The sequence below is a fragment of the Leptinotarsa decemlineata genome, unplaced genomic scaffold (genome assembly GCF_025532065.1).
Source record: "Leptinotarsa decemlineata unplaced genomic scaffold, Ldec_3_MD MMD2_tig00000690_RagTag_RagTag, whole genome shotgun sequence".
Taxonomy (NCBI): domain Eukaryota; kingdom Metazoa; phylum Arthropoda; class Insecta; order Coleoptera; family Chrysomelidae; genus Leptinotarsa; species Leptinotarsa decemlineata.
In genome coordinates, this window is record NW_027412554.1 from 818,314 (window position 1) to 845,486 (window position 27,173).

At 34.1% G+C, this 27,173-nt stretch overlaps 2 protein-coding genes across 2 annotated transcripts in view; one reads left to right on the forward strand and one right to left on the reverse strand.

Moving 5' to 3' along the window:
• The window catches only part of LOC111507423 (probable enoyl-CoA hydratase echA8), a 21,010-nt gene extending 13,840 nt beyond the window's left edge, over positions 1–7,170 (forward strand). The window contains exon 5 of the mRNA XM_074174644.1: positions 6,824–7,170. Within this exon, the coding sequence (XP_074030745.1) occupies positions 6,824–7,122 (299 nt within the window). The 3' untranslated portion in view covers positions 7,123–7,170. The remainder of the gene's footprint in view (positions 1–6,823) is intronic.
• The window catches only part of LOC111502903 (uncharacterized), a 26,227-nt gene continuing 6,153 nt past the window's right edge, over positions 7,100–27,173 (reverse strand). The window contains exon 5 of the mRNA XM_074174646.1: positions 7,100–7,255. Coding sequence (XP_074030747.1) covers positions 7,154–7,255 — 102 coding nt within the window. The 3' untranslated portion in view covers positions 7,100–7,153. The remainder of the gene's footprint in view (positions 7,256–27,173) is intronic.

Genomic DNA, 27,173 nt, shown 5'->3' on the forward strand with positions numbered 1-27,173 from the left:
CCACGAAGTTTAAAATGTATAGGCCAATTATTTATACCTTTTATCCCATTATTTATGCCAATGGAGATTGTTAGTTAACAATTGAATAACTTTTTTGGAAAAATGGTGATAAAACTATTTTTTCTACGGGACTCGATTCACTCAAGCGCTGAGAAGATACTAGATTTTTTCAAATTTTTAAAATACATTTTATGTTATTTAAAAATAATTTCTTAAACTCTCTTTAGCGGCAGCGCGCGCATGCCGTAACAGCCTCGCGGAACCCTATTTTCAAATTCAAATTAAAATTATAAATAATGGAGATAGAGTTTCGGGAGTCGAGACTTTTTTATCGGAAATTTCCTCTTCCTTAACGAGCTTTTTTCAAAATGCTTAAATATTAATATTTTTTGAGTTAATAACAAAAAACTAAATACCATTTTTTTAAGTCTTATTTTGTTAATAACAATTGCAATTTTTTACCTGCACCAAAATCCTTCGAAAACATTTTTCTAGAGGTGATTCCGAATCGAATGAGCTATCGCTCATATTTTTAGGACCTGTAAATCTATTTTTCATGTTTTTGAACTTGTTGATTAGACTAGTAAAATATTCGTTCAAATAGACAATAAGGACAATAAATTTGAAAATATATTCATGAATATTTCTTGCATTTGCAAATAACAAAAAGGCGATTTGTGTCAGAGCTAATACTTGACGTTTCCACAAAATAAAGTGCGTTTTGTATTCAATTCACAGTTCGGTATAGCACAGAACATATTTTTAGGCTAGATTGATGTATTGCGACTTTTTATAATTTTCCATTCTTTTACAATTCTATTAAATTGTTTTGTATTCATAACTCTATTGTGTTTTTTCCAAAATTCACCCACAGGTACCTCTGCAGATCATGTTGTTTCCTGGTAAGTGATATTTATATTTGAGTAAGAATCCACCTGAGGTGTTGAGAAAAATTCCTTTACATTGACAAAAGAGTCAACCCAAATTTATAAAACTTGAATAATAAAAAAACAACAATCTTTTTAAAAAATTCAAAATTCATCACTTACCCATTTAGCTACATCATTATAATATATTAGAACTTAGAAAACTGACAACTCTGTTCGGGTCCAGTATTTATGCTGCTTGACAGGTATAGAGAAGAGATATCGCAGGTACCCGACCTGCGATATCTCTTCTGGACTGAAGAGTTTTCTTCAAAGCAATGGTTTTGGTATTTCTGAAGCTTTTTGTGTGGGCCTGTTTTCAAGGTGGTGTTTGAAGAAGGGGGAAGTTGGATCTAATTGCGAAACAGCTAGTTTATGTTCATAGGCACTGTTGGAAATTCTTCTATTGGTCTGGCCGATGTAAAGTTCTGGAGCAGGTAGAACATGGTATTTCGTATATGCCCTGTGTCTTATTGCGTATCGTATCCTTGGGTGTTCGTAAAAAAAGTGAATATTTGTTGGCTGTAAATACTGTTCTTACATTACGCTTCTTCAGAATTCACCATGGATGTAAGGGAGAAAAGCTTTTGGTCAACCTATTTATGTGGTACTTTGGAGTGTGGGGTTTGGGTTTGTTGTTGTTGAATCTTTTGATTTGGGAGACGTGCTAGTAGTTTTGGTGAAGGGCTGCTTTGAGTTTGTATGGTTCTTTGGATCTGTTATGGTTGTCAGTGAGTCTTATAGATCGCTTCATGAGAGAATTCAAAAAGGACGTCAGCTGGGCAGGTGGTCCTCGATTGAAGACAAACTGCTTTGTTCCTGCCCAGCTGGAACAAAGCAACAACAAAGCCAGTGACGAGACTTGGGGTCAGGTAGATTACGACATCGTCCTCGAGTCATGTAACTTCAGTTTTAAGTGATCTCAGGGGATTTTTTAGAAAATACAATATGGAAGTCGCATTCAAACCACCTACCCAGTTATCTAATTACCTTTCCAATGCCAAAGATAAAATGGACAAGATGGAGAAATCTGCAGTTCCTAAGCTTAAGTGTCCGGAGTGTAATAGTGTTCATGTGGGACAATGTGGCCGAAATTTCTCAAAACGGTATGCTGAACATGAAAGGTCCTTCATGTTTTCAAATCATTCCTTGGAATGCATCCATTCCGAATCTAAACGATACGGAAAGGTCTACAAAAAGTCTGCGATGGTATATCTCTTAGGGATAACCCACAATAACCATTTTTTATCCTTTACTTTTTTACGAAGCGATGTTTAAGCAATACAGCATTAATCCTTATCCAATTGAGTATCTTGAATACATTGTGCATTCAATGTAGATCAATATAGCCCTTTACATCATGTATAGTCGAAGTAACTGATATAGCAATTCTTAAAGCTATCGGCGAAGTCAAAGGCCAAAAAAACCAATACAAAGAATTAATGCCGCTACGAATTAGTCCACGTGGACTGAAGAACTGGCGGTTCGTATTAGATTTTTTTAATAACCGAATTTTATGATTGGCTGAAGAGTCATAAAATTGAATTTGAAGTCATGTTACGGTGACCAATAGAATGTAGCGATGAGTACCGCCGTTGTGTCGTCAATGTTCAGTTCAGGAACTGATCGCAATTTGAGTGTTGAAATTCGATATTGGTGAAGTTATAATTACTTGAAATTTTTGTTATTGGAAAAGTACTAATAGTAATAACGAATGTGATAACAACTTTTTTCTATGTAGTGATTTTAATAGCGCTGGCGAACAGTGCGAAAAAGAAATACCGGTGAATAAGATTCGGATGCATTCGAATATTGAAACCCAGAGAGTATGTTTCAATGTATATAAGAATCTACCTATCAAGTTTGGTTTAGAGGGAAAAAAAACTATCACTAGCAACATCGGATTTGACGGAAATTCCTTTCTCAACTGTACGTAAAATAGTCAAAAACAAACCTTATTAACGAAAAAACGCGATGTGATGCGGGAACTAAATATAGACAAGAACAACGGCAAATTTTCTATTTGGTATGACACTAACGACACAGTTACGAAAAGGTGGATTGATGGTTCGAGAATGTGTACGCCTAACATGCCTGCAAACAAAGAATCGCGACTAATCACTGTGCATTGCGGAGGAAGTAAAGGATGAGTTCCGAATTCTTTGAAATTATGTAGAAAAAAACTTGAGGACTGCAATGTTGACTATCATAAGAACATATTTTTGAGGAATGGTTTGAAAACACATTGTTCCCAAATTTGGATGCGAATAGTTAATAAATAGTTCTTGACAACGCTTCTAGTCCAAGAGTCAGTGACGCATGTTTCATGAAGTGTTTGATGCACCCTGAAATTTTGTAAGGCTAGTATCTATGGAATAAGAAGTACGAATACCTGTGTTTGCCTGACCCTGCCCGGGACACCAGGTACTGCACATAATAGAAAGGTGTAAAAAATATAAGCCAAAATAAGTGTTTGATTCACCGGCCAAAAAACTTCAATGGAAAGATTAGTTAATTTTTATTTATATTTAAGATGGCAGATACTTTGGAGAGGTTTACATACAATTAATTTCCTTCAAAGTAATTTTTTTTTTAACAAAATGAAATGTTTGATTCATTATGAAATTTTAACAGCTACTTAATCAAATATTTAGAAAGTTAATTACATAAAGCCAGACAGTTTTGTTGGGGTTTGATTCCCGACAAACATGAAAATGAATTTTATTTCAAATAGAAAGAGATAGGATGCGCGTAGTTGGCGGCGATCACCATAGTAGCTACGCTCCCCTTCTACGCTCTCATTGGTTGTTAATCACGTGATCTTTAGCAGCTGTGCCGGCAGTACATCGTGTGTTTTCAGTTGACCGTTGTTAGTGTGAGCACGTGTTCTACAATTTTTTTTAGTAAGTTTCTTAACAAAATGTGGAGTGAAAAAAATAAATTTGGCTACAAGAACGTTGCAGATATTAATTATGCGCGTTTTCAAAAGTTTTTGTTCAACCTATAAAAGTAAAAGCACAGATGAACCTTTTCAAAAGACGTTGCTTGAATATGATGCTTCGAATTTGCCACCTTGTTAAGCTGAGTTACATCAACACCTAATGCAGACTCAGTACATAACAAGTATTTGGCGAAACGCTCATCTTCGCACTCTCAACATATTTATTACCTGGATCCCAAGGTTGGGCAATTAAAGACGACTGATATGAATTTAAATGGTTTGAAGGTGAATGCATACCACAAACTGTTCTGGATGGGATTAAAACTGGTTCAAATATTGGACGAAATGTCAACAATGGCGGTTTGTATTTCTTGATAATTCGAATTTTTCAATTTTCTAGGAATAACATTAATTATATTTATTTTTTTTCAGACAACGAAGAAACTTCTCCTGATCCGGACATTTATTCGAGTGATGATTCTCCAAAAGAAGTGATTCTTCAGAGAACAGTAGTGATGAGAAAAATTAAAGATATTTTCCCAATTTTTTTTTAATAATATATGTTTGTAATAAATATTTTCTACGACAATAAACCTACAAAATTAACTATATCCTGCAATGATGGAATTTTCAATGATAACCTCACAATTTATTTTAATCAATAAAATTCAATAATAATTTTCCATCCCCACTTAACTACAGTATTTTCCAATTTTGATTTATTAAAAGTTCTTTGAAAGTCATAACTATCTTTTTACTACTATCTTTTACATCTTGCTATCTCTTACTATCTTTTTACATCTTGAATTTCTTTACATTACATCTATTCATAAGTATGAATTTTATTTTAAATGTCCGCTGGTAAAGATCACGTGATTAACAACCAATGAAAGCGTAGCTACTATGGTGATCGGTGCTCTCACTCACGCCGCCAACTAGAATTTATATTCATGTTTGATGGAAATTAAACCCCAATAAAACTGTCTGGCGTTTTGTAATTAACTTTTTAAATATTTGATTAAGTAGCTGTTAAAATTTCATAAAGAATCAAACATTTAATTTTGTTAAAAAAAATAATGTATTATATGTAAACCCTCTCCAAAGTGTCTGCCATCTTAAATTATAATTAAAAATTAACTAATCTTTTCATTGGCATTGGCACTGGCTCTCCGACTATTCCTATCATTCGCGGCAGCTCATCTCAGTACGAATAAAAATTCGAGGAAAGATGAAATACAAAGTTTTTTAATGGATAACAATTTGCATTTTGAAGATAACTATACTAAAAATCAACTACTGGACGTTTTACAGACAAAAACATTTGAAAAAGTGTATGCCCTTGAGAGTATTGCTGAAAAGTATGGACACACCATATTGAGACTTTCCCCCTATTTTTGTATTTTCAATCCCATCGAGTTGATTTGGGGAAAATTGAAGCAAAGCATCGGGCGTAAAAATAATTTTCCAAAGTTTGATAAGAAGGTGATAGAGCTAGATAAAGGAGAAGTATCTAATATTACTGAAGAAGACTGACAGAAAAGAATTGAAAAAGTAATTTTAGTTGAAAAAGACTATATGGAGATTGGAAACTTCCATATCAATGGTGGAAATAAATTCATTATTGATTTAAATGACGACAGTGATAGTGAAACGAAGAATATGGAATATTGTCCCAATGATACTCTCTCGCCTTGTGTGAAGAATCCGTCCCAAAGTTGGAAGTAGCAGTAGCAAAGTTCTGTGATTACTCTTCGAGGTAACCTAGTTCTACCTTCGAAGTCTTATTTTTCGGTGAGCTCACTTTGAGTTTTTTTTTATCAGGAAAACTGGTGTACAAGCTTATTATGTCGAAACCGACAATTGGTCCCGTTCTGCGATCTCCATTGCCTGCGGTAGTTCGATAAAAATACTTGAATTCTTCACAAAAACGAGGGTTTTCCCTGTAGTGGTTGAATGATTGGGAGTAGGAATCTGGATAAGTTATGAGTGGCTGAGTCTCTGGAACTGATGATCGTGGAATATCCTTCTTGTGGATGTTGGGTAGTCCATGCGGGTGAGAGAGCTTATTGAAGTGCGGTGTTAGCAATGGAATATCATGCGATCTTCGTGTATAAAACATCCTCAACTTCTGCTCCTTCACAAAGGTAGCATCCCCCTTGCCCGTGGGTAGAATATTGATGATTTTTATCTCTTCGTGGGCCATTCGTAGCTCTTCATACTTCATGACTAATGACATATTGGGAGCCATCATTTAACGACGTTGATGGCTTTTTGGGTGCCCTGTTCTCAGTCTTCAATCGAGGATCGTGTTCTCACCAATCTTTTTCACTTCCGATTGTAGGTATTTTTCATGTTTTTCTGATTTCTACCAATTCAATTAGATTTTTTCAATGCTTTCTCATTTCTGACATTATTTCTGTTTTAACTAACGCATCTGGATATTCCAGTTCGGGTGTTTTTTGTATAATTTTATTACTCGTATTTCATTCACTATAATTTTATTTTTTGCACAATGGAAGTCCGAACTTGTAGTATTGTCAGTAATGACAAAAAAGGCATCCTAAAAAACTATTTTAAATAGTATACAACGAGGTGTTTCAAAACTGATAATGTGCAGTATTATTAAATACCTCTAAAATACATTTTTTAATGTCATTATGATTTGCAGCATTGGGTCAGTCCATGAATTTGACATCTGTTTTAACTAACTTATCTAAATATTTCGGTTCGGGTTTTTTTCTATAATTTAATTACTCGTATTTCAATAACTATAATTTTATTTTTTACACAATGGAAGTCCGAACTTGTAGTAGGTATTCACTATGGTCAGTATTGATAAAAAGGCATCTTAAACAACTATTTTAAATATTATACAACGAGGTGTTTCGAAACTGATGATTTGCACAATTGTCAAATATCTCCAAAATACATTTTTTATTGTTATTTTGATTTGCAGCATTGGGTCAGTCCATGAATTTGGCATCATCACTCTTAAAATTCCCTCAAGAATGTCTCAACATTGACAGGGAATCAACTTACAATGCAGCTTTCCAAGGAGCTTATGAAGATCTTCTCAAACAAGAACAAAATAATGCAAAGAAGCTTTCAGTGGCAGGTATTCTGGAAGGTGCAAAAAAATTTGTTTCGGGACTTGGCAGACATGGAAAATTTTACAATTTGACTCAAAAGGAAGTTTGTGAATGGGAAACAGAATTCAAGAAAAGTTGTAAAGTTGAGTCTAAAAGTAAACTGTAGATATTTATTATCAATTATTTACAATAAAGTCTTATTGATTTTTGAAAATGTAGCTTGATGAGTTGACCCTTCTTGGTTTAGAGTCCGCACTGGTTGAAGATATCTTGCTTGATCTACTTATGAGTGAACGTTTCTGAAAAATAAAATTGATCTGATTTGATCAATCACAAAATTGAACAAGTACATTATAGGAAACAAAAGTACTGTCAGTCGGTAGGCTGTTGGTTGGTGACTTTTACTTATGAAGCCAATGTTACAATGAGAGCAGTTTACTCCCTGCCTGTTCTCGGAATTATATATATAATTATTATAACTCATGGAAAGTCAAATGTATCAGTTTTGTAATTTCCTTATATAAAAAGGTTATATGATATTTCTTGCCCTTTTCGGGCAAGAAAAATCTTTCAAATGACTATAGACCAGATGCTTTACTATCAGTGATATCAAAACTCATATGAAGAAAGCCGTAAACCACCATATTCTTGAATATTTGGAAGGCTTTAACATCTTGAGCGATCAATATAGCTATCGAAAACATAAATCAACAGGCGACCTTCCATTGTATGTCACCCATATCTGGAATAACGCAATCAAGAAACATGGCGATTCGAGAGCTGTTGCGCTTGATTTTTTAAAGGCCTTCGACCGTGTGTGGCAGCACACTTGTTTGGTTAGTTCATTTGGATTCCAGGACATCGGCTGCGGATGCTCATTTTCACCGGCAGCAGGACGTTGCATATCTTAATGAGGATCTAGAGGTGATATCGAATTGGGGTGAAAGTAACCAGGTTCATTTCAATGCCAAAAAGATAAATGTTCTCCAATTGCAAAAGTAAAGGAATTGCAAAGACTGCTTCACAAAAGCTAGGAACAATGTTCCGAACCAGAAAATTAAAAACCCCAGCAACTTTTGATACTTTACAAAGCTCAGATCAGATCTTTGGAGTATTATTCGCATATATGGACATCACGAACGTCACTTGCAACCTTGACAGTCTCGATCATCGAAGAAAGGTTGGAGATTTACTTTTATTTTATAGATACTTTCACGGGAGGTGTTCAAGTAACTTGGTACTCGGCATGAATAGTTCTCAAGTCGTCATCTTGTTTATTAACTTTCCATATAAAATCCACACTAATTTCGTATTGGAAATTACTTACCTTGATACCTCCAGATCATCTTCGCCAAAGAGGTGTTTTGGCTTTATCATGCTTGGATTTGGAATAAATAATGTGCTCAAATGATTCAATTTTGTTCCAAATGAATTTATATCTACACTTTGGCAAGGTAAGTCTGAGTCTTTTATTACATAAACAAAAGTTCATTCGGAAGAATAGTTTCTATTGACCAAAAATTTCAAAAGGACAACATTTTGAGATTTATTTAAATAATCATTTCCATTTCCTGGTCGTCGTTATGTGATTTGTTTTGTTGCGGTTCCTCCTGTTGCTTCTATTCTGCTGTGGTTGTGCGATGGACTGTAGAAGCATTTGGGTATTCATCAATACTGCATGGTTTGGGCTATTCTGTGGCGTCCCTTTTGGCAGCAAATGCATAAATTCTTGTTGGTAATGACATTAAATTCTTATCACAATTCAATAAGTACAAAATCAGTGCATTTGTCTATAATACGACCTTTTTTACAAATTATCCAGAATAATTAGTTTTTGTAAAATGCTTGTCTTTTATGTTTAGAAAGCAGATTTGTATCGTTCGTTCTCGAGGGAAGGATATTTTTGGTTTTCAATAGAAATTTGAATATAAATAGTAGATTCTGATTTTCTCCTTATCAATTCCCTAAAGTCTTCGTGGTTCATCAAGGATGCTTTTGCATTATGTAATTTTTATTCCTAGGAAAGTTGGATATTGTAAAGGCAGTAATTTCTCATGAGTTTTAAACATTCCAAGTAGTTCATCATTTCCATCAACTTAAAATTAGCTATCAGATCAGTGAATTTTTTGGCAAAGTATGTCATTATTTCTACATTACGAACTCTACTATTAAATCACTATGGTCAATCGTTCAATTCACCACATAATATAGGGAATTCTTTGGGTATACACTGTCATGCCATATTTGTTCGTAACAGATTTTTCATTTTCATTATAGTTTCCATAACATAACATTATTAACATGTTTTTTTTTCACCGTTGGGGCTAGTTTTATTGATTTCAGTTATTGATGAACTTCAGAATGTGATTTCTTCCAATACCTCATTCCTACTTCTCTGTTGAAACTTATCTTAGCTTTTTCTATGGCTGATTTGTTTTGGATAGTATATCTTGCTTGAAACGTAAATACAATCGTCTTCAGATTTTTGGTCTCTATTATTGTCATTTCGACGAATAGTTTATGATCTACACAATATAGGACAACCGGTATTGCAAAGAAGGATATATTATTCATCATACTCATGAGAAACTTATCTTTGAAAACTAAAATGGTACCAGAAACACAAAAACAATATACGTTAGGTTTAACGAGCAAGGAATTGAGCAAGGTGAGTTCTCGTTAACATCTAGCTCGCAGAATTTTCCACCGTTACCGTTCGTAGGGGGCGACAGCTGGTTAACGGAAAACATATTTTTAACAGGAACACATGGTCGTTATTATCATTATTTCAGCAGACAAGTTGTGACTTGAAAATGGAAAAATGAGATCATACCATTTTCATCATAAAAAATTTCAGAAACGCTAAAATAATGGCTGTTAGATTTTCGATCTTAATTATTATTATTTCGACAAGTAATTTATGATCTACAAAGTATGGGACAACCGGTATTCGAAAGGATATATTATTTATCATACTCATAAATAACTCATAAAAAAAACAAAAGTGGTATAGTCGAAGTAACTGGTATAGTAATTCTTAAAGCTATCGGCTAACTCAAAGGCCAAAAAAAACAATACAAAGAAATAATGCCGCTACGAATTAGTCCACGTGGACTGAAGAACTGGGGGTTCGTAATGGATAATTTTTACTAACCGAGTTTCATGATTGGTTGAAAAGTCATAAAATTAAATTTGAAGTCATGTTATGGTGAACAATAGAATGTAGCGATGAGTACCTCCGTTGTGTCGTCAATGTTCAGTTCAGGAACTGATCGTGATTTGAGTGTTGAAATTCGATATTGGTGAAGTTATAATTACTTAAAATGTTTGTTATTTGTTTAAAATGTGGCGTCCTTGGACAAGTTCTAATAGTAGTACCGAGTGTGATAAAAACGCAGACTTTTTCCTGTGTAGTGTCCAATAACGCTGGTGAACAATGCGTAAAAGAGATTCCAGTGAATACGATTCGGATGCATTTGAATATTGAAACCCAGAGAGTATGTTTCAATGTATATAAGAATCTACATATCAAGTTTGGTTCCGAAGGAAAGAAACTATTACAAGCAACATCAGATTTGACCGAAATTCCTTTCGCAACTGTTCGTAAAATAGTCAAAAACAAACCTTATGAACGCAAGACGCGATGTGATGCGGGATTACCAAAACCTTTAGATGTTCATCTAATAAAATCAATAAAAAAACAATATACGACTGTTACAAAAGCAATGAGATTCCTACAATTGAAATCATAAGGAAGAAATAGAATACTTCCGGCCATAACGTGAGATGCTGTGACAAAACTCTTCAGAATTGGATAAAGCAACCAGGATTCAGATTTAAAATAATAAACAAATATAGACAAGAACAACAGCAAATTTTCTATTTGGACGAAACTTGGTTTGACACTCACGACACAGTTATGAAAGGGTGGACTGATGTTCAAGAATGTGTACGCCTAACATGCCTGCAAACAAAGGATCGCGACTAATCATTGTGCATTGCGGAGGAAGTAAAGGATGGGTTCCGAATTATTTGAAATTATGTGGAAAAAACTTGAGGACTGCAATGTTGACTATCATAAGAACATGGAAACTAATATTTTTGAGGAATGGTTTGAAAACACATTGGTCCCAAATTTGGATGCGAATAGTGTAATAGTTCTTGACAACGCTTCCTATCATTCGCGACAGCTCATCAAAGTACCGAATAAAAATTCGAGGAAAGATGAAATACAAAGTTTTTTAATGGATAACAATTTGTATTTTGAAGATAACTATACCAAAAACCAACTACTTGAAGATTTACAGACAAAAACATTTGAAAAAGTGTATGCCCTTGAGAGTATTGCGGAAAAGTATGGACACACCATATTGAGACTTCCCCCTCTATTTTTATGTTTTCAATCCCATTGAGTTGATTTGGGGAAAATTGAAACAAAGCATATATATATATATATATGTATATATATATATATATATATATATATATATATATATATATATATATATATATATATATATATATATATATATATATATACAGGGTCCTGCAACAGTGGCGCGGTGTTCCATATCTCTATATAGGAAGCAGATAGGAATCTAATTTTCTATAATATTACCTTATTGCTCGAGCTCGACAAAATAAAAATATTGGCGGTCACACAGGGTGTTCGATTTTTTCTGGGCGGATCCCAACTGTGTCTTTTTAAATGGCAACCTATATTTTTTATCGCTTTTTCGGTTTCTTCATAGAAAATAAAATAAACTTTATGTATATCTGCACTTCGAAAATATTGATGGTTTTCGAGATATCTAGCATGACAGGTTTTTTTTTCCAATATTCGTCACTCAGAATATTTGAAATTATAAAGTGGTGCCAAGTCCGGTTGAAATTTTTTTTTGGTCGAATATTCTACATTAGTAACTCTCTCAAACGATATATCTGAAATCGACCTGTGATATACAGGGTATGAAAAACCGCTTGCCAAATATTGTAAATGAACATTTGCAAAATCTTCCTTATATTAAATGGAACACCCTGTATATTATTGATCCATAAGAAGCGCCAACGAAACCTCTACAAATTTCATTAAGTATTCCCTATGGCTAAGTTCAATAGTTTTTCTTAAATGAGCATTTCTTTCGAAAAATGGTCATTTTTTCAAAGCGAAATCCATTTGACGACTGATAAGAATATACAAAAAATACCCTTTCCTTAAAATATCGCCCATTCCTAAAATTACCTGTTGCTAGATAAACAAGTTGCGAATTACACCACAAAATGGACGTTCTTGAATAGTTACAATAATTTCAAAAATCTCGGAATTTGTGCAATATTCTTTCGGTCTAAAACAACCTTTCAGCGAATGAAATATTTATTGGAAATCAAGTAGTCTGGCAAATGACAGAACAAAATATTTGGCTGCAAATGAATATTGAAATTTTTAGTCAATCGTGAAGTTGAACTGTCGGTATAATTTCATCAGAATGTTGTTATCAAAAAGTGATTTGATTGATATGATTTTCATATTAGGTGAATCAGACAGGAATTGTTTATTGGCAAGTAGAATTTATTCTCAACGGTATCCAGATAGAAGGCATCCAGATGAAAGATCTTTCCGAAAGGTCTTGGGACGATTCGTTGAAACTGGATCTATTAATTATTCCAAACATGAGCGCATCAAGCCAGCTACTAATGAAGATAATGAATTGCAAGTTCTTGCTGTTGAAGAAGATCCTAGTAGGAGTCAACGACAAATTGGGGAAATAGTGGATATAAGTGAGAGATCAGTGCAACGAGTATTGAAGAAACATCGCTTGCATCCATACCACGTTCAGTTACATCAAGAACTACTGTATGCTGATTTCGAGAAAAGAGTGAGATTTTGCAATTGGGCCATGAACAAAATTCGTCGAAACGAATATTTTTTCAATAATATTTTATGGTCGGATGAATCGACATTCCATAAAAATGGATTTGTAAATCGACATAATTACCATTATTATGCGACAGAAAATCCTCACTTATTGAGACAGGTGGATTATCAACATAGGTGGTCGATAAATGTCTGGGGAGGCATCATTGGAGAATATGTAATTGGTCCATACTTTTTTGAGGGACATATGAATGGTGCAATGTATCTCAATTTCTTACGAAATGATTTACCAGGTTTGTTAGATGATATTCCTTTCGACCTCCGCAATAGAATGTGGTTACAACATGATGGTGCACCTGCTCACTATTCGGCAGAAGTGAGAGATCATCTAAATGAAGTATTTCCCAATAAATGGATAGGACGGAATGGGCCTGTACGGTGGCCCGCTAGATCACCAGATTTGACGAAACTAGATTTTTTCTTATGGGGATACATAAAAAACATGGTTTACGTTGAGCCACCAACTTCTCCCGAAAATATGCGACTTAGAATAACGAATGCTTTTCGCAGCATTACACCAGCTGTCTTGCGCAGGGTAGAACAGTCTTTCAAACATAGACTTCAGCTCTGCATTCAAGAAAATGGAAGACATGTTGAACATATTTTATAAAAGTTTCATTATCAACCTTAATTAAACTCTCCCTTTTGTAGTTTTGTAATTTGCCAGTTGACAAATTTGAATATCTAGAACTCAAGCTCTGAATGAATATAATAACATGAAAAAAATAGTTATTTATAATGTTTCTTTCTTTTAACTTGTTTGGTTTGATATTGCACGATTTATGAGTGAAATTCTGCATCCAATGAAAAAATAATTTTCCATTTAGCAAAAAGTGATAGGCACATACATTTATTTCGTTAAAAAATATTTGTTTGGACACCTTCTAATGTACAAAATTGAAACAAGATATCTTTCGTATATTTTTATCAGTCGTCAAATGGATTTCGCTTTGAAAAAATGACCATTTTTCGAAAGAAATGCTCATTTAAGAAAAACTATTGAACTTAGCCATAGGGAATACTTAATGAAATTTGTAGAGGTTTCGTTGGCGCTTCTTATGGATCAATAATATACAGGGTGTTCCATTTAATCTAAGGAAGATTTTGCAAATTTTCATTTACAATATTTGGCAAGCGGTTTTTCATACCCTGTATATCACAGGTCGATTTCAGATATATCGTTTGAGAGAGTTACCAATGTAGAATATTCGACCAAAAAAAAATTTCAACTGAACTTGGCACCACTTTATAATTTCAAATATTCTGAGTGACGAATATTGGAAAAAAAAAACCTGTCATGCTAGATATCTCGAAAACCGTCAATATTTTCTAAGTGCAGATATACATAAAGTTTATTTTATTTTCTATGAAGAAACCGAAAAAGCGATATAGGTTGCCATTTAAAAAGACACAGTTGGGATCCGCCCAGAAAAAATCGAATACCCTGTGTGACCGCCAATATTTTTATTTTGTCGAGCTCGAGCAATAAGGTAATATTATAGAAAATTAGATTCCTATCTGCTTCCTATATAGAGATATGGAACACCGCGCCACTGTTGATTAAACGGCATATTTTTCAAATTTCATTCCTTTATAACTTTTTTATTGATTGACGCATTTCAACGTAATTTACATGTTACCCATTTGAAAATGTCACAAATCCAGTGGTGTAGTCAGAGTTTTTCTAAAAAAATCGCTAGTAATTTTTTTAGATTTTTGACCTTGAAAAATAAGATTAGTTGGCCCTGGAAATTGAGATTTATTCATGATATTTGGTGTCCCAATAGACTTTTTGAATATCTACCTAACAAAAAAAAACATTCCAATCGGTTGAAAAATGTAAGTTTTATAAGGGTGCTTCCATCTTAAATGGGTCACACTGTATATATATATATATATATATATATATATATATATACAGGGTCCTGCAACAGTGGCGCGGTGTTCCATATCTCTATATAGGAAGCAGATAGGAATCTAATTTTCTATAATATTACCTTATTGCTCGAGCTCGACAAAATAAAAATATTGGCGGTCACACAGGGTGTTCGATTTTTTCTGGGCGGATCCCAACTGTGTCTTTTTAAATGGCAACCTATATTTTTTATCGCTTTTTCGGTTTCTTCATAGAAAATAAAATAAACTTTATGTATATCTGCACTTCGAAAATATTGATGGTTTTCGAGATATCTAGCATGACAGGTTTTTTTTTCCAATATTCGTCACTCAGAATATTTGAAATTATAAAGTGGTGCCAAGTCCAGTTGAAATTTTTTTTTGGTCGAATATTCTACATTGGTAACTCTCTCAAACGATATATCTGAAATCGACCTGTGATATACAGGGTATGATAAACCGCTTGCCAAATATTGTAAATGAAAATTTGCAAAATCTTCCTTATATTAAATGGAACACCCTGTATATTATTGATCCATAAGAAGCGCCAACGAAACCTCTACAAATTTCATTAAGTATTCCCTATGGCTAAGTTCAATAGTTTTTCTTAAATGAGCATTTCTTTCGAAAAACGGTCATTTTTTCAAAGCGAAATCCATTTGACGACTGATAAGAATATACAAAAAATACCCTTTCCTTAAAATATCGCCCATTCCTAAAATTACCTGTTGCTAGATAAACAAGTTGCGAATTACACCACAAAATGGACGTTCTTGAATAGTTACAATAATTTCAAAAATCTCGGAATTTGTGCCATATTCTTTCGGTCTAAAACAACCTTTCAGCGAATGAAATATTTATTGGAAATCAAGTAGTCTGGCAAATGACAGAACAAAATATTTGGCTGCAAATGAATATTGAAATTTTTAGTCAATCGTGAAGTTGAACTGTCGGTATAATTTCATCAGAATGTTGTTATCAAAAAGTGATTTGATTGATATGATTTTCATATTGGGTGAATCAGACAGGAATTGTTTATTGGCAAGTAGAATTTATTCTCAACGGTATCCAGATAGAAGGCATCCAGATGAAAGATCTTTCCGAAAGGTCTTGGGACGATTCGTTGAAACTGGATCTATTAATTATTCCAAACATGAGCGCATCAAGCCAGCTACTAATGAAGATAATGAATTGCAAGTTCTTCTTGCTGTTGAAGAAGATCCTAGTAGGAGTCAACGACAAATTGGGTAAAAAGTGGATATAAGTGAGAGATCAGTGCAACGAGTATTGAAGAAACATCGCTTGCATCCATACCACGTTCAGTTACATCAAGAACTACTGTATGCTGATTTCGAGAAAAGAGTGAGATTTTGCAATTGGGCCATGAACAAAATTCGTCGTACCACGTTCAGTTACATCAAGAACTACTGTATGCTGATTTCGAGAAAAGAGTGAGATTTTGCAATTGGGCCATGAACAAAATTCGTCGAAACGAATATTTTTTCAATAATATTTTATGGTCGGATGAATCGACATTCCATAAAAATGGATTTGTAAATCGACATAATTACCATTATTATGCGACAGAAAATCCTCACTTATTGAGACAGGTGGATTATCAACATAGGTGGTCGATAAATGTCTGGGGAGGCATCATTGGAGAATATGTAATTGGTCCATACTTTTTTGAGGGACATATGAATGGTGCAATGTATCTCAATTTCTTACGAAATGATTTACCAGGTTTGTTAGATGATATTCCTCTTGACCTCCGCAATAGAATGTGGTTACAACATGATGGTGCACCTGCTCACTATTCGGCAGAAGTGAGAGATCATCTAAATGAAGTATTTTCCAATAAATGGATAGGACGGAATGGGCCTGTACGGTGGCCCGCTAGATCACCAGATTTGACGAAACTAGATTTTTTCTTATGGGGATACATAAAAAATATGGTTTACGTTGAGCCACCAACTTCTCCCGAAAATATGCGACTTAGAATAACGAATGCTTTTCGCAGCATTACACCAGCTGTCTTGCGCAGGGTAGAACAGTCTTTCAAACATAGACTTCAGCTCTGCATTCAAGAAAATGAAAGACATGTTGAACATATTTTATAAAAAATTCATTATCAACCTTAATTAAACTCTCCCGTTTGTAGTTTTGTAATTTGCCAGATATTTGTTTGGACACCTTCTAATGTACAAAATTGAAACAAGATATCTTTCGTATATTTTTATCAGTCGTCAAATGGATTTCGCTTTGAAAAAATGACCATTTTTCGAAAGAAATGCTCATTTAAGAAAAACTATTGAACTTAGCCATAGGGAATACTTAATGAAATTTGTAGAGGTTTCGTTGGCGCTTCTTATGGATCAATAATATACAGGGTGTTCCATTTAATCTAAGGAAGATTTTGCAAATTTTCATTTACAATATTTGGCAAGCGGTTTTTCATACCCTGTATATCACAGGTCGATTTCAGGTATATCGTTTGAGAGAGTTACCAATGTAGAATATTCGACCAAAAAAAAATTTCAACTGGACTTGGCACCACTTTATAATTTCAAATATTCTGAGTGACGAATATTGGAAAAAAAAACCTGTCATGCTAGATATCTCGAAAACCATCAATATTTTCGAAGTGCAGATATACATAAAGTTTATTTTATTTTCTATGAAGAAACCGAAAAATCGATAAAAAATATAGGTTGCCATTTGAAAAGACACAGTTGGGATCCGCCCAGAAAAAATCGAACACCCTGTGTGACCGCCAATATTTTTATTTTGTCGAGCTCGAGCAATAAGGTAATATTATAGAAAATTAGATTCCTATCTGCTTCCTATATAGAGATATGGAACACCGCGCCACTGTTGCAGGACCCTGTATATATATATATATATATATATACAGGGTGTCCCTGGACTTCCTCTTTTCCTCTCGGGAATGCATAGATGGGGTCAAAATATCACCAGTACTTCATATAACTTTTTTTCCTAAAATCCTTCGTTACCAAGTAACGGGCCCTCGAAGTTACAAAATGAAAAATGTTTTTCTTTGATAACTTTTCAAGTGAATATTCAAAATCATCCAAATTTTGGTGATTGACTAAACAAATGATGAGCTTTCATGCAGGAGTCAGTTGTTTTGCTACAAAGTCAGGAACGGACTACCCCCGATGGTCCACACCCCAAAACTTTGAAATGACAGATATTTTTCAATATTTTTCAACGAATTAAGGTTACTTGGACAATTTTATGAATAAAAATACTCGTGTGGAAAGTCGATCGGAGCAACGAGTCTTGATAAAAATGTAGTTTCACTCGACGACATCAAACCCGCTCGTCCACCATTATTTGAAATGAATAATTATCAAAGCAGAAATAATAATGATAACGTTAATTCAACAACATTTATCCTGAGATGTCTACCATTATTCGAAAATATTAGTTTTTAAGGAAAATGGAAATGATAGGTAAAATGTTCATAACGAATTTTTATAATGCAAACACGTTTAACTAACGAAACTCAAGAGCCTCAAGAGCAAACAGAAATGAAAAATCCGCTACAGAAACTGCTCGATATGACCACCTTCTCTCTCTATACATTTTCTTAGTCTGCGAAGACACCCTCTCTGTACTTGAAATAGCATTCCAGGGTCGTTTCGTATGGCTTCACAATGTAATGTTATTCTATTCAACAATGCATCTCTTGTGTGAATAGGTGTAGCGTAAACAAGGCTTTTTAGATGCCCCCACAGAAAGAAATCCAATGGATTTAAATCCGGAGACCGCGATGGCCATGAATATGGCCCACCTCTACCAATCCATCTATTGTGGAAAATATGGTTCAGATGGTCACGCACAATCAAACTAAAATGAGGAGGAGCGCCATCATTCATAAACCACATATCTCTTCGGGTTTGCAATGGAACATGTTCCAAAAGTCCATTCAAATCGTTCTGAATGAACTCCAAATAACGTTCTCCATTCAATCGGTCCTGTAGAACGAATGGTCCTATAAGATGGTTTCCTATGATACCACCCCAAACATTCACGTTGAATTTCCGTTGGTGTCTGGTTTGCAATATCCCATGGGGATTTTCTTCGGCCATATATGGAGATTATGAGAGTTGATAACTCCATCTCTACTGAAACCTGCTTCATCAGTGAATAAAACTCGATTAATAAAAGTCATATCCTCTCTTTGCCTATCCATGAACCAATTGGCATATTCCAGTCGTGCTGGAAAATCTTGAGGTGTCATGGCATGTACCTTCTGGATGTGAAATGGGTGGAGCAGTTGTTCCCTAATTATTCTATGAATAGTGGACTTGGATGTATGGAACTGTTCTGATAGATTTCTGATGCTCATTGAAGGATCATCAGCGACGGCTTCCAAAATATTTTCCTCCAATACAACGGTACGTACAGTCCCAGGAGCGCCCTCACCACCTCGTTTTGGCAAAACTGTACCTACAATAATATCGAAATAAAACAACGTGCTCAAATTAATTATCAATTATTACATACCTGTCTCCCTCAAGCTGCGATCGACACGCTCGAATGTTTCTCTTGACGGTACCGTTCGATTGGGAAAATGCTCGGAATACAGACGACGAGCTTCTGCAGCATTACAAAATGCTCGTCCATAAAATACATGCATATCTGCATATTCATTGAATGTAAACTGTTCGGCCATATCAAAAAAATTCAAAATATCCTATAGAATATTGACAATACAATGATAGTCATATGACAACGCACCACTCAACAAAACAAAATCGCATTCCAGTTTCTCATTTTTTATCAAAACTTTCTAAAAGGTTTTTTTGTCAACATCTGTGAAAGAAATGGAACATAATTATTCCCTGGATATTTTTCACCTGATCATGTGCAGCCGTTTTTGTAGTTCATTCGTTTGCTTTTTATTAGTATAGTAAATATTTTTTCCGATGTGCGTTTTTTCAGCTAAATTTAGATTCGTGTTAAAGAATTTCTCCCATAAAATTATAATTATCAGTGAAACTCCTCAACAGTTTAGCTGTGAAGAAGAATTTGAAACATTCGAATGTTGAGTTTCATGAGATTCAGATAACTGATCAACACGAAACGTGATTATTCCACACGTATTATGTACATACAAAATATGGAATGAATTCGATATTTCATAGTAGAGTAGCTTGTTAGTTTAAAAACACCACGAATCTACAGAACTTGATATTTCTTTTGAAAAAATATCTGCTATCACAATTGTGACTTAAACTTCCATATAGGTACTGTACTTTTTGTTTACGACTTCATTTTAGCATACTTTGTATTATTCCTGTTATAAATGTTGTTGAATTAACGTTATCATTATTATTTCTGCTTTGATAATTATTCATTTCAAATAATGGTGGACGAGCGGGTTTGATGTCGTCGAGTAGAACTACATTTTTATCAAAACTCGTTGCTCCGATCGACTTTCCACACGAGTACTTTTATTCATAAAATTGTCCAAGTAACCTTATTTTGTTGAAAAATATTGAAAAATATCTGTCATTTCAAAGTTTTGGGGTGTGGACCATCGGGGGTAGTCCGTTCCTGACTTTGTAGCAAAACAACTGACTCCTGCATGAAAGCTCATCGACGGAATTCATTTGTTTAGTCAATTACCAAAATTTGGATGATTTTGAATATTCACTTGAAAAGGTATCAAAGAAAAACATTTTTCATTTTGTAACTTCGAGGGCCCGTAACTTGGTTACGAAGACTTTTAGGAAAAAAAGTTATATGAAGTACTGGTGATATTTTGACCCCATCTATACATTCCCGAAAGGAAAAGAGGAAGTCCAGGGACACCCTGTATATACAGGGTCCTGCAACAGTGGCGCGGTGTTCCATATCTCTATATAGGAAGCAGATAGGAATCTAATTTCCTATAATATTACCTTATTGCTCGAGCTCGACAAAATAAAAATATTGGCGGTCACACAGGGTGTTCGATTTTTTCTGGGCGGATCCCAACTGTGTCTTTTTAAATGGTAACCTATATTTTTTATCGCTTTTTCGGTTTCTTCATAGAAAATAAAATGAACTTTATGTATAACTGCACTTCGAAAATATTGACGGTTTTCGAGATATCTAGCATGACAGGTTTTTTTTTCCAATATTCGTCACTCAGAATATTTGAAATTATAAAGTGGTGCCAAGTCCAGTTGAAATTTTTTTTTGGTCGAATATTCTACATTGGTAACTCTCTCAAACGATATATCTGAAATCGACCTGTGATATACAGGATATGAAAAACCGCTTGCCAAATATTGTAAATCAAAATTTGCAAAATCTTCCTTAGATTAAATGGAACACCCTGTATATTATTGATCCATAAGAAGCGCCAACGAAACCTCTACAAATTTCATCAAGTATTCCCTATGGCTAAGTTCAATAGTTTTTCTTAAATGAGCATTTCTTTCGAAAAATGGTCATTTTTTCAAAGCGAAATCCATTTGACGACTGATAAAAATATACGAAAGATATCTTGTTTCAATTTTGTACATTAGAAGGTGTCCAAACAAATATTTTTTAACGAAATAAATGTATGTACCTATCACTTTTTGCTAAATGGAAAATTATTTTTTCATTGGATGCAGAATTTCACTCATAAATCGTGCAATATCAAACCAAACAAGTTAAAAGAAAGAAACATTATAAATAACTATTTTTTTCATGTTATTATATTCATTCAGAGCTTGAGTTCTAGATATTCAAATTTGTCAACTGGCAAATTACAAAACTACAAAAGGGAGAGTTTAATTAAGGTTGATAATGAAACTTTTATAAAATATGTTCAACATGTCTTCCATTTTCTTGAATGCAGAGCTGAAATCTATGTTTGAAAGACTGTTCTACCCTGCGCAAGACAGCTGGTGTAATGCTGCGAAAAGCATTCGTTATTCTAAGTCGCATATTTTCGGGAGAAGTTGGTGGCTCAACGTAAACCATATTTTTTATGTATCCCCATAAGAAAAAATCTAGTTTCGTCAAATCTGGTGATCTAGCGGGCCACCGTACAGGCCCATTTCGTCCTATCCATTTATTGGGAAATACTTCATTTAGATGATCTCTCACTTCTGCCGAATAGTGAGCAGGTGCACCATCATGTTGTAACCACAACCTGGTAAATCATTTCGTAAGAAATTGAGATACATTGCACCATTCATATGTCCCTCAAAAAAGTATGGACCAATTACATATTCTCCAATGATGCCTCCCCAGACATTTATCGACCACCTATGTTGATAATCCACCTGTCTCAATAAGTGAGGATTTTCTGTCGCATAATAATGGTAATTATGTCGATTTACAAATCCATTTTTATGGAATGTCGATTCATCCGACCATAAAATATTATTGAAAAAATATTCGTTTCGACGAATTTTGTTCATGGCCCAATTGCAAAATCTCACTCTTTTCTCGAAATCAGCATACAGTAGTTCTTGATGTAACTGAACGTGGTATGGATGCAAGCGATGTTTCTTCAATACTCGTTGCACTGATCTCTCACTTATATCCACTATTTCCCCAATTTGTCGTTGACTCCTACTAGGATCTTCTTCAACAGCAAGAAGAACTTGCAATTCATTATCTTCATTAGTAGCTGGCTTGATGCGCTCATGTTTGGAATAATTAATAGATCCAGTTTCAACGAATCGTCCCAAGACCTTTCGGAAAGATCTTTCATCTGGATGCCTTCTATCTGGATACCGTTGAGAATAAATTCTACTTGCCAATAAACAATTCCTGTCTGATTCACCTAATATGAAAATCATATCAATCAAATCACTTTTTGATAACAACATTCTGATGAAATTATACCGACAGTTCAACTTCATGATTGACTAAAAATTTCAATATTCATTTGCAGCCAAATATTTTGTTCTGTCATTTGCCAGACTACTTGATTTCCAATAAATATTTCATTCGCTGAAAGGTTGTTTTAGACCGAAAGAATATGGCACAAATTCCGAGATTTTTGAAATTATTGTAACTATTCAAGAACGTCCATTTTGTGGTATAATTCGCAACTTGTTTATCTAGCAACAGGTAATTTTAGGAATGGGCGATATTTTAAGGAAAGGGTATTTTTTGTATATTCTTATCAGTCGTCAAATGGATTTCGCTTTGAAAAAATGACCATTTTTCGAAAGAAATGCTCATTTAAGAAAAACTATTGAACTTAGCCATAGGGAATACTTAATGAAATTTGTAGAGGTTTCGTTGGCGCTTCTTATGGATCAATAATATACAGGGTGTTCCATTTAATATAAGGAAGATTTTGCAAATTTTCATTTACAATATTTGGCAAGCGGTTTTTCATACCCCGTATATCACAGGTCGATTTCAGATATATCGTTTGAGAGAGTTACCAATGTAGAATATTCGACCAAAAAAAATTTCAACTGGACTTGGCACCACTTTATAATTTCAAATATTCTGAGTGACGAATATTGGAAAAAAAAACCTGTCATGCTAGATATCTCGAAAACCGTCAATATTTTCGAAGTGCAGATATACATAAAGTTTATTTTATTTTCTATGAAGAAACCAAAAAAGCGATAAAAAATATAGGTTGCCATTTAAAAAGACACAGTTGGGATCCGCCCAGAAAAAATCGAACACCCTGTGTGACCGCCAATATTTTTATTTTGTCGAGCTCGAGCAATAAGGTAATATTATAGAAAATTAGATTCCTATCTGCCTCCTATATAGAGATATGGAACACCGCGCCACTGTTGCAGGACCCTGTATATATATATATATATATATATATATATATATATATATATAGCTCGGGCAGCTAAAAAGAGTAAATATTTATTCTAATCAGACCGAATCCCCGAAAAACTATTATTCTATACATACATACGGTCGTTACACTATCAATTATATATATATATATATATATATATATATATATATATATATATATATATATATATATATATATATATATATATATATATATATTTTGATTGATGCAACTAATTTTCCTTTATTTTGAGTATTTCAATATCAAATTCTACAAAAAGGATTTGAAGCTTCATATATTCTATTAATTATCTGCGAGCGCTTTCGACAATTGGTAGTACTGTCATCATCTGGCACTCCTCAAACTGAACTGGTCATCCTGTTGTCTGTCTCTTTATACGGTCAGAGCGTCTTAACTCAGGTATTTCAGGTACTTTGTTTGTTTTGTATGGCGTGTGTTGCAAGGTTTGATTTATATACTGTTGGATTTATGTATGCCTTTTTGTGCTCATTGTACCTTTGGATCAGTTTTTTTTCGGTTTGGCCGATATAGAATTTGTTGCAGTCCGAGTATTGTATACTGTATATCCCGTTTTGGTCTTTGTCTTCTTCTTTTTCATAGTTGTTTATTTTTTGTGTTATCTTCGTGTTCGACTTGTATGTGATGTTGATGTTCAGTGGTTTGAAGATGTTTGTTAGTTTATTGGTTTGGTGTCCTACGTACGTAAATGCTGTCCATCGTTGTGTTGTTTTGTCTGTTGGGGTAGCTTGATCCTTGTTCTGTATTTTTCGTTTGATTCTGTATCTATTGTCTTTTGGGTGTATCCGTTTTCGTTCGCTATTTGGTATATGATTTTCCGTTCTTTGTTTCGGGCTTCATTGCTGAGTGGTATCCTTAACATTCTATATATGAATGCGTTATAGGCAGCCATTTTGTGTGATGGTGGATGGTTTGAACTTGCGGGTATGGTGGAGCTTGTTTGTGTAGGTTTCCTGTATATTGCCATTTGAAATTGTGTTTTCTTGTGGTTATATCCTATGGTTATGTCCAGGTAGTTAAGTTTTGAGTTGTGTTCTTCCTCAATGCTGAAACAGTTTTTGATTTATTTCGTTAATTTCTTTTGTTATTTGTTCTATTCTTATTCCATTGTTTTGTGATATGTACAGTCCATCGTCAACGTATCTGAACCATTCTCCTTTTTCATCATGTGTTTTTATTATTGTTAAGATTTTCTCATCTATGGTTTGCAGGTATATTTCGGATATAATGCTAGATAGTGGGGATCCCATCGCTAGTCCATCTGTTTGTTTATAAATTTTCCCTACAGATTCGAAATAATTTTGATTGAGTATTGTATTTAGACTGTGTTCCATTTGGTTAATGTAGGTTTTGTCTATGTTTTGTTGTTTTAGGTTCTCAGATATGATGTTTATACTTTCGTTGACTGGTATGACGAACTGAAAAACAAAATCAACAAGAACAACGACCACAGCATCAAAAATTCAATGGAACTCACATACAGAATCTCTACGACAAATGTCAGTCCGAACACTAAACTGTACTCGTTCGACATAAAAAACATGTACTCCAACATACCAGTCAACGAAAGTATAAACATCATATCTGAGAACCTAAAACAACAAAACATAGACAAAACCTACATTAACCAAATGGAACACAGTCTAAATGAATACCTAATCAAAATTATTTCGAATCTGAAGGGAAAATCTGTAAACAATCAGATGGACTAGCGATAGGATCCCCACTATCTAGCATTATATCCGAAATATACCTGCAAACCATAGATGAGAAAATCTTAACAATAATAAAAACACATGAAGAAAAAGGAGAATGGTTCAGATACGTTGACGATGGACTGTACATATCACAAAACAATGGAATAAGAATAGAACAAATAACAAAAGAAATTAACGAAATAAATCAAAAACTGATTCAGCATTGAGGAAGAACACAACTCAAAACTTAACTACCTGGACATAACCATAGGATATAACCACAACAAAACACAATTTCAAATGGCAATATACAGGAAACCTACACAAACAAGCTCCACCATACCCGCAAGTTCAAACCATCCACCATCACACAAAATGGCTGCCTATAACGTATTCATATGTAGAATATTAAGGATACCACTCAGAAATGAATCCCGAAACAAAGAACGGAAAATCATATACCAAATAGCAAACGAAAACGGATACACCCAAACTAGAAAACTAGAAAACAGAATCAAACGAAAAATACAGAACAAGGATCAAGGTACCCCAACAGACAAAACAACACAACGATGGACAGCATTTACGTACGTAGGACACCAAACCAAGAAATCAACAAACATCTTCAAATCACTGAACATCAACATCACATACAAGCCGAACACGAAGATAACACAAAAAATAAACAACTATGAAAAAAAAGAAGACAAAGACCAAAACGGGATATACAGTATACAATGCTCGGACTGCAACAAATTCTATATCGGCCAAACCAAGAAAAAACTGATCCAAAGGTACAATGAGCACAAAAAAGGCATACATAAATCCAACAGTATATAAATCAAACCTTGCAACACACGCCATACAAAACAAACATAATTTCCCCCCACCAGAGAACATAAAACTAATAAAACAAATCAACAAGGGAAACCGCATGGACATTTGGGAAAACTTGAACATCCATAAATTCAACAGTCATAAATCACTTATCGAGAAACAAGTACAAATCAAAACACAACAAGATCTCACATTCAATATAATAAACAAAACCATACACATTCCTAGAGAAGATCTAACACGAAGAAGAGTACCTGATGCAGAACAAATACAGGCAAATTTACCTAAAGTACCTGAAATACCTGAGTTGAGACGCTCTGACCGTATAAAGAGACAGACAACAGGATGACCAGTTCAGTTTGAGGAGTGCCAGATGATGACAGTACTACCAATTGTCGAAAGCGCTCGCAGATAATTAATAGAATATATGAAGCTTCAAATCCTTTTTGTAGAATTTGATATTGAAATACTCAAAATAAAGGAAAATTAGTTGCATCAATCAAAATATATATATATATATATATATATATATATATATATATATATATATATATATATATATATATATATATAATTGATAGTGTAACGACCGTATGTATGTATAGAATAATAGTTTTTCGGGGATTCGGTCTGATTAGAATAAATATTTACTCTTTTTAGCTGCCCGAGCTATATATATATATATATATATATATATATATATATATATATACAAGGGAAACCGCATGGACATTTGGGAAAACTTGAACATCCATAAATTCAACAGTCATAAATCACTTATCGAGAAACAAGTACAAATCAAAACACAACAAGATCTCACATTCAATATAATAAACAAAACCATACACATTCCTAGAGAAGATCTAACACGAAGAAGAGTACCTGATGCAGAACAAATACAGGCAAATTTACCTAAAGTACCTGAAATACCTGAGTTGAGACGCTCTGACCGTATAAAGAGACAGACAACAGGATGACCAGTTCAGTTTGAGGAGTGCCAGCTACTACCAACTGTCGAA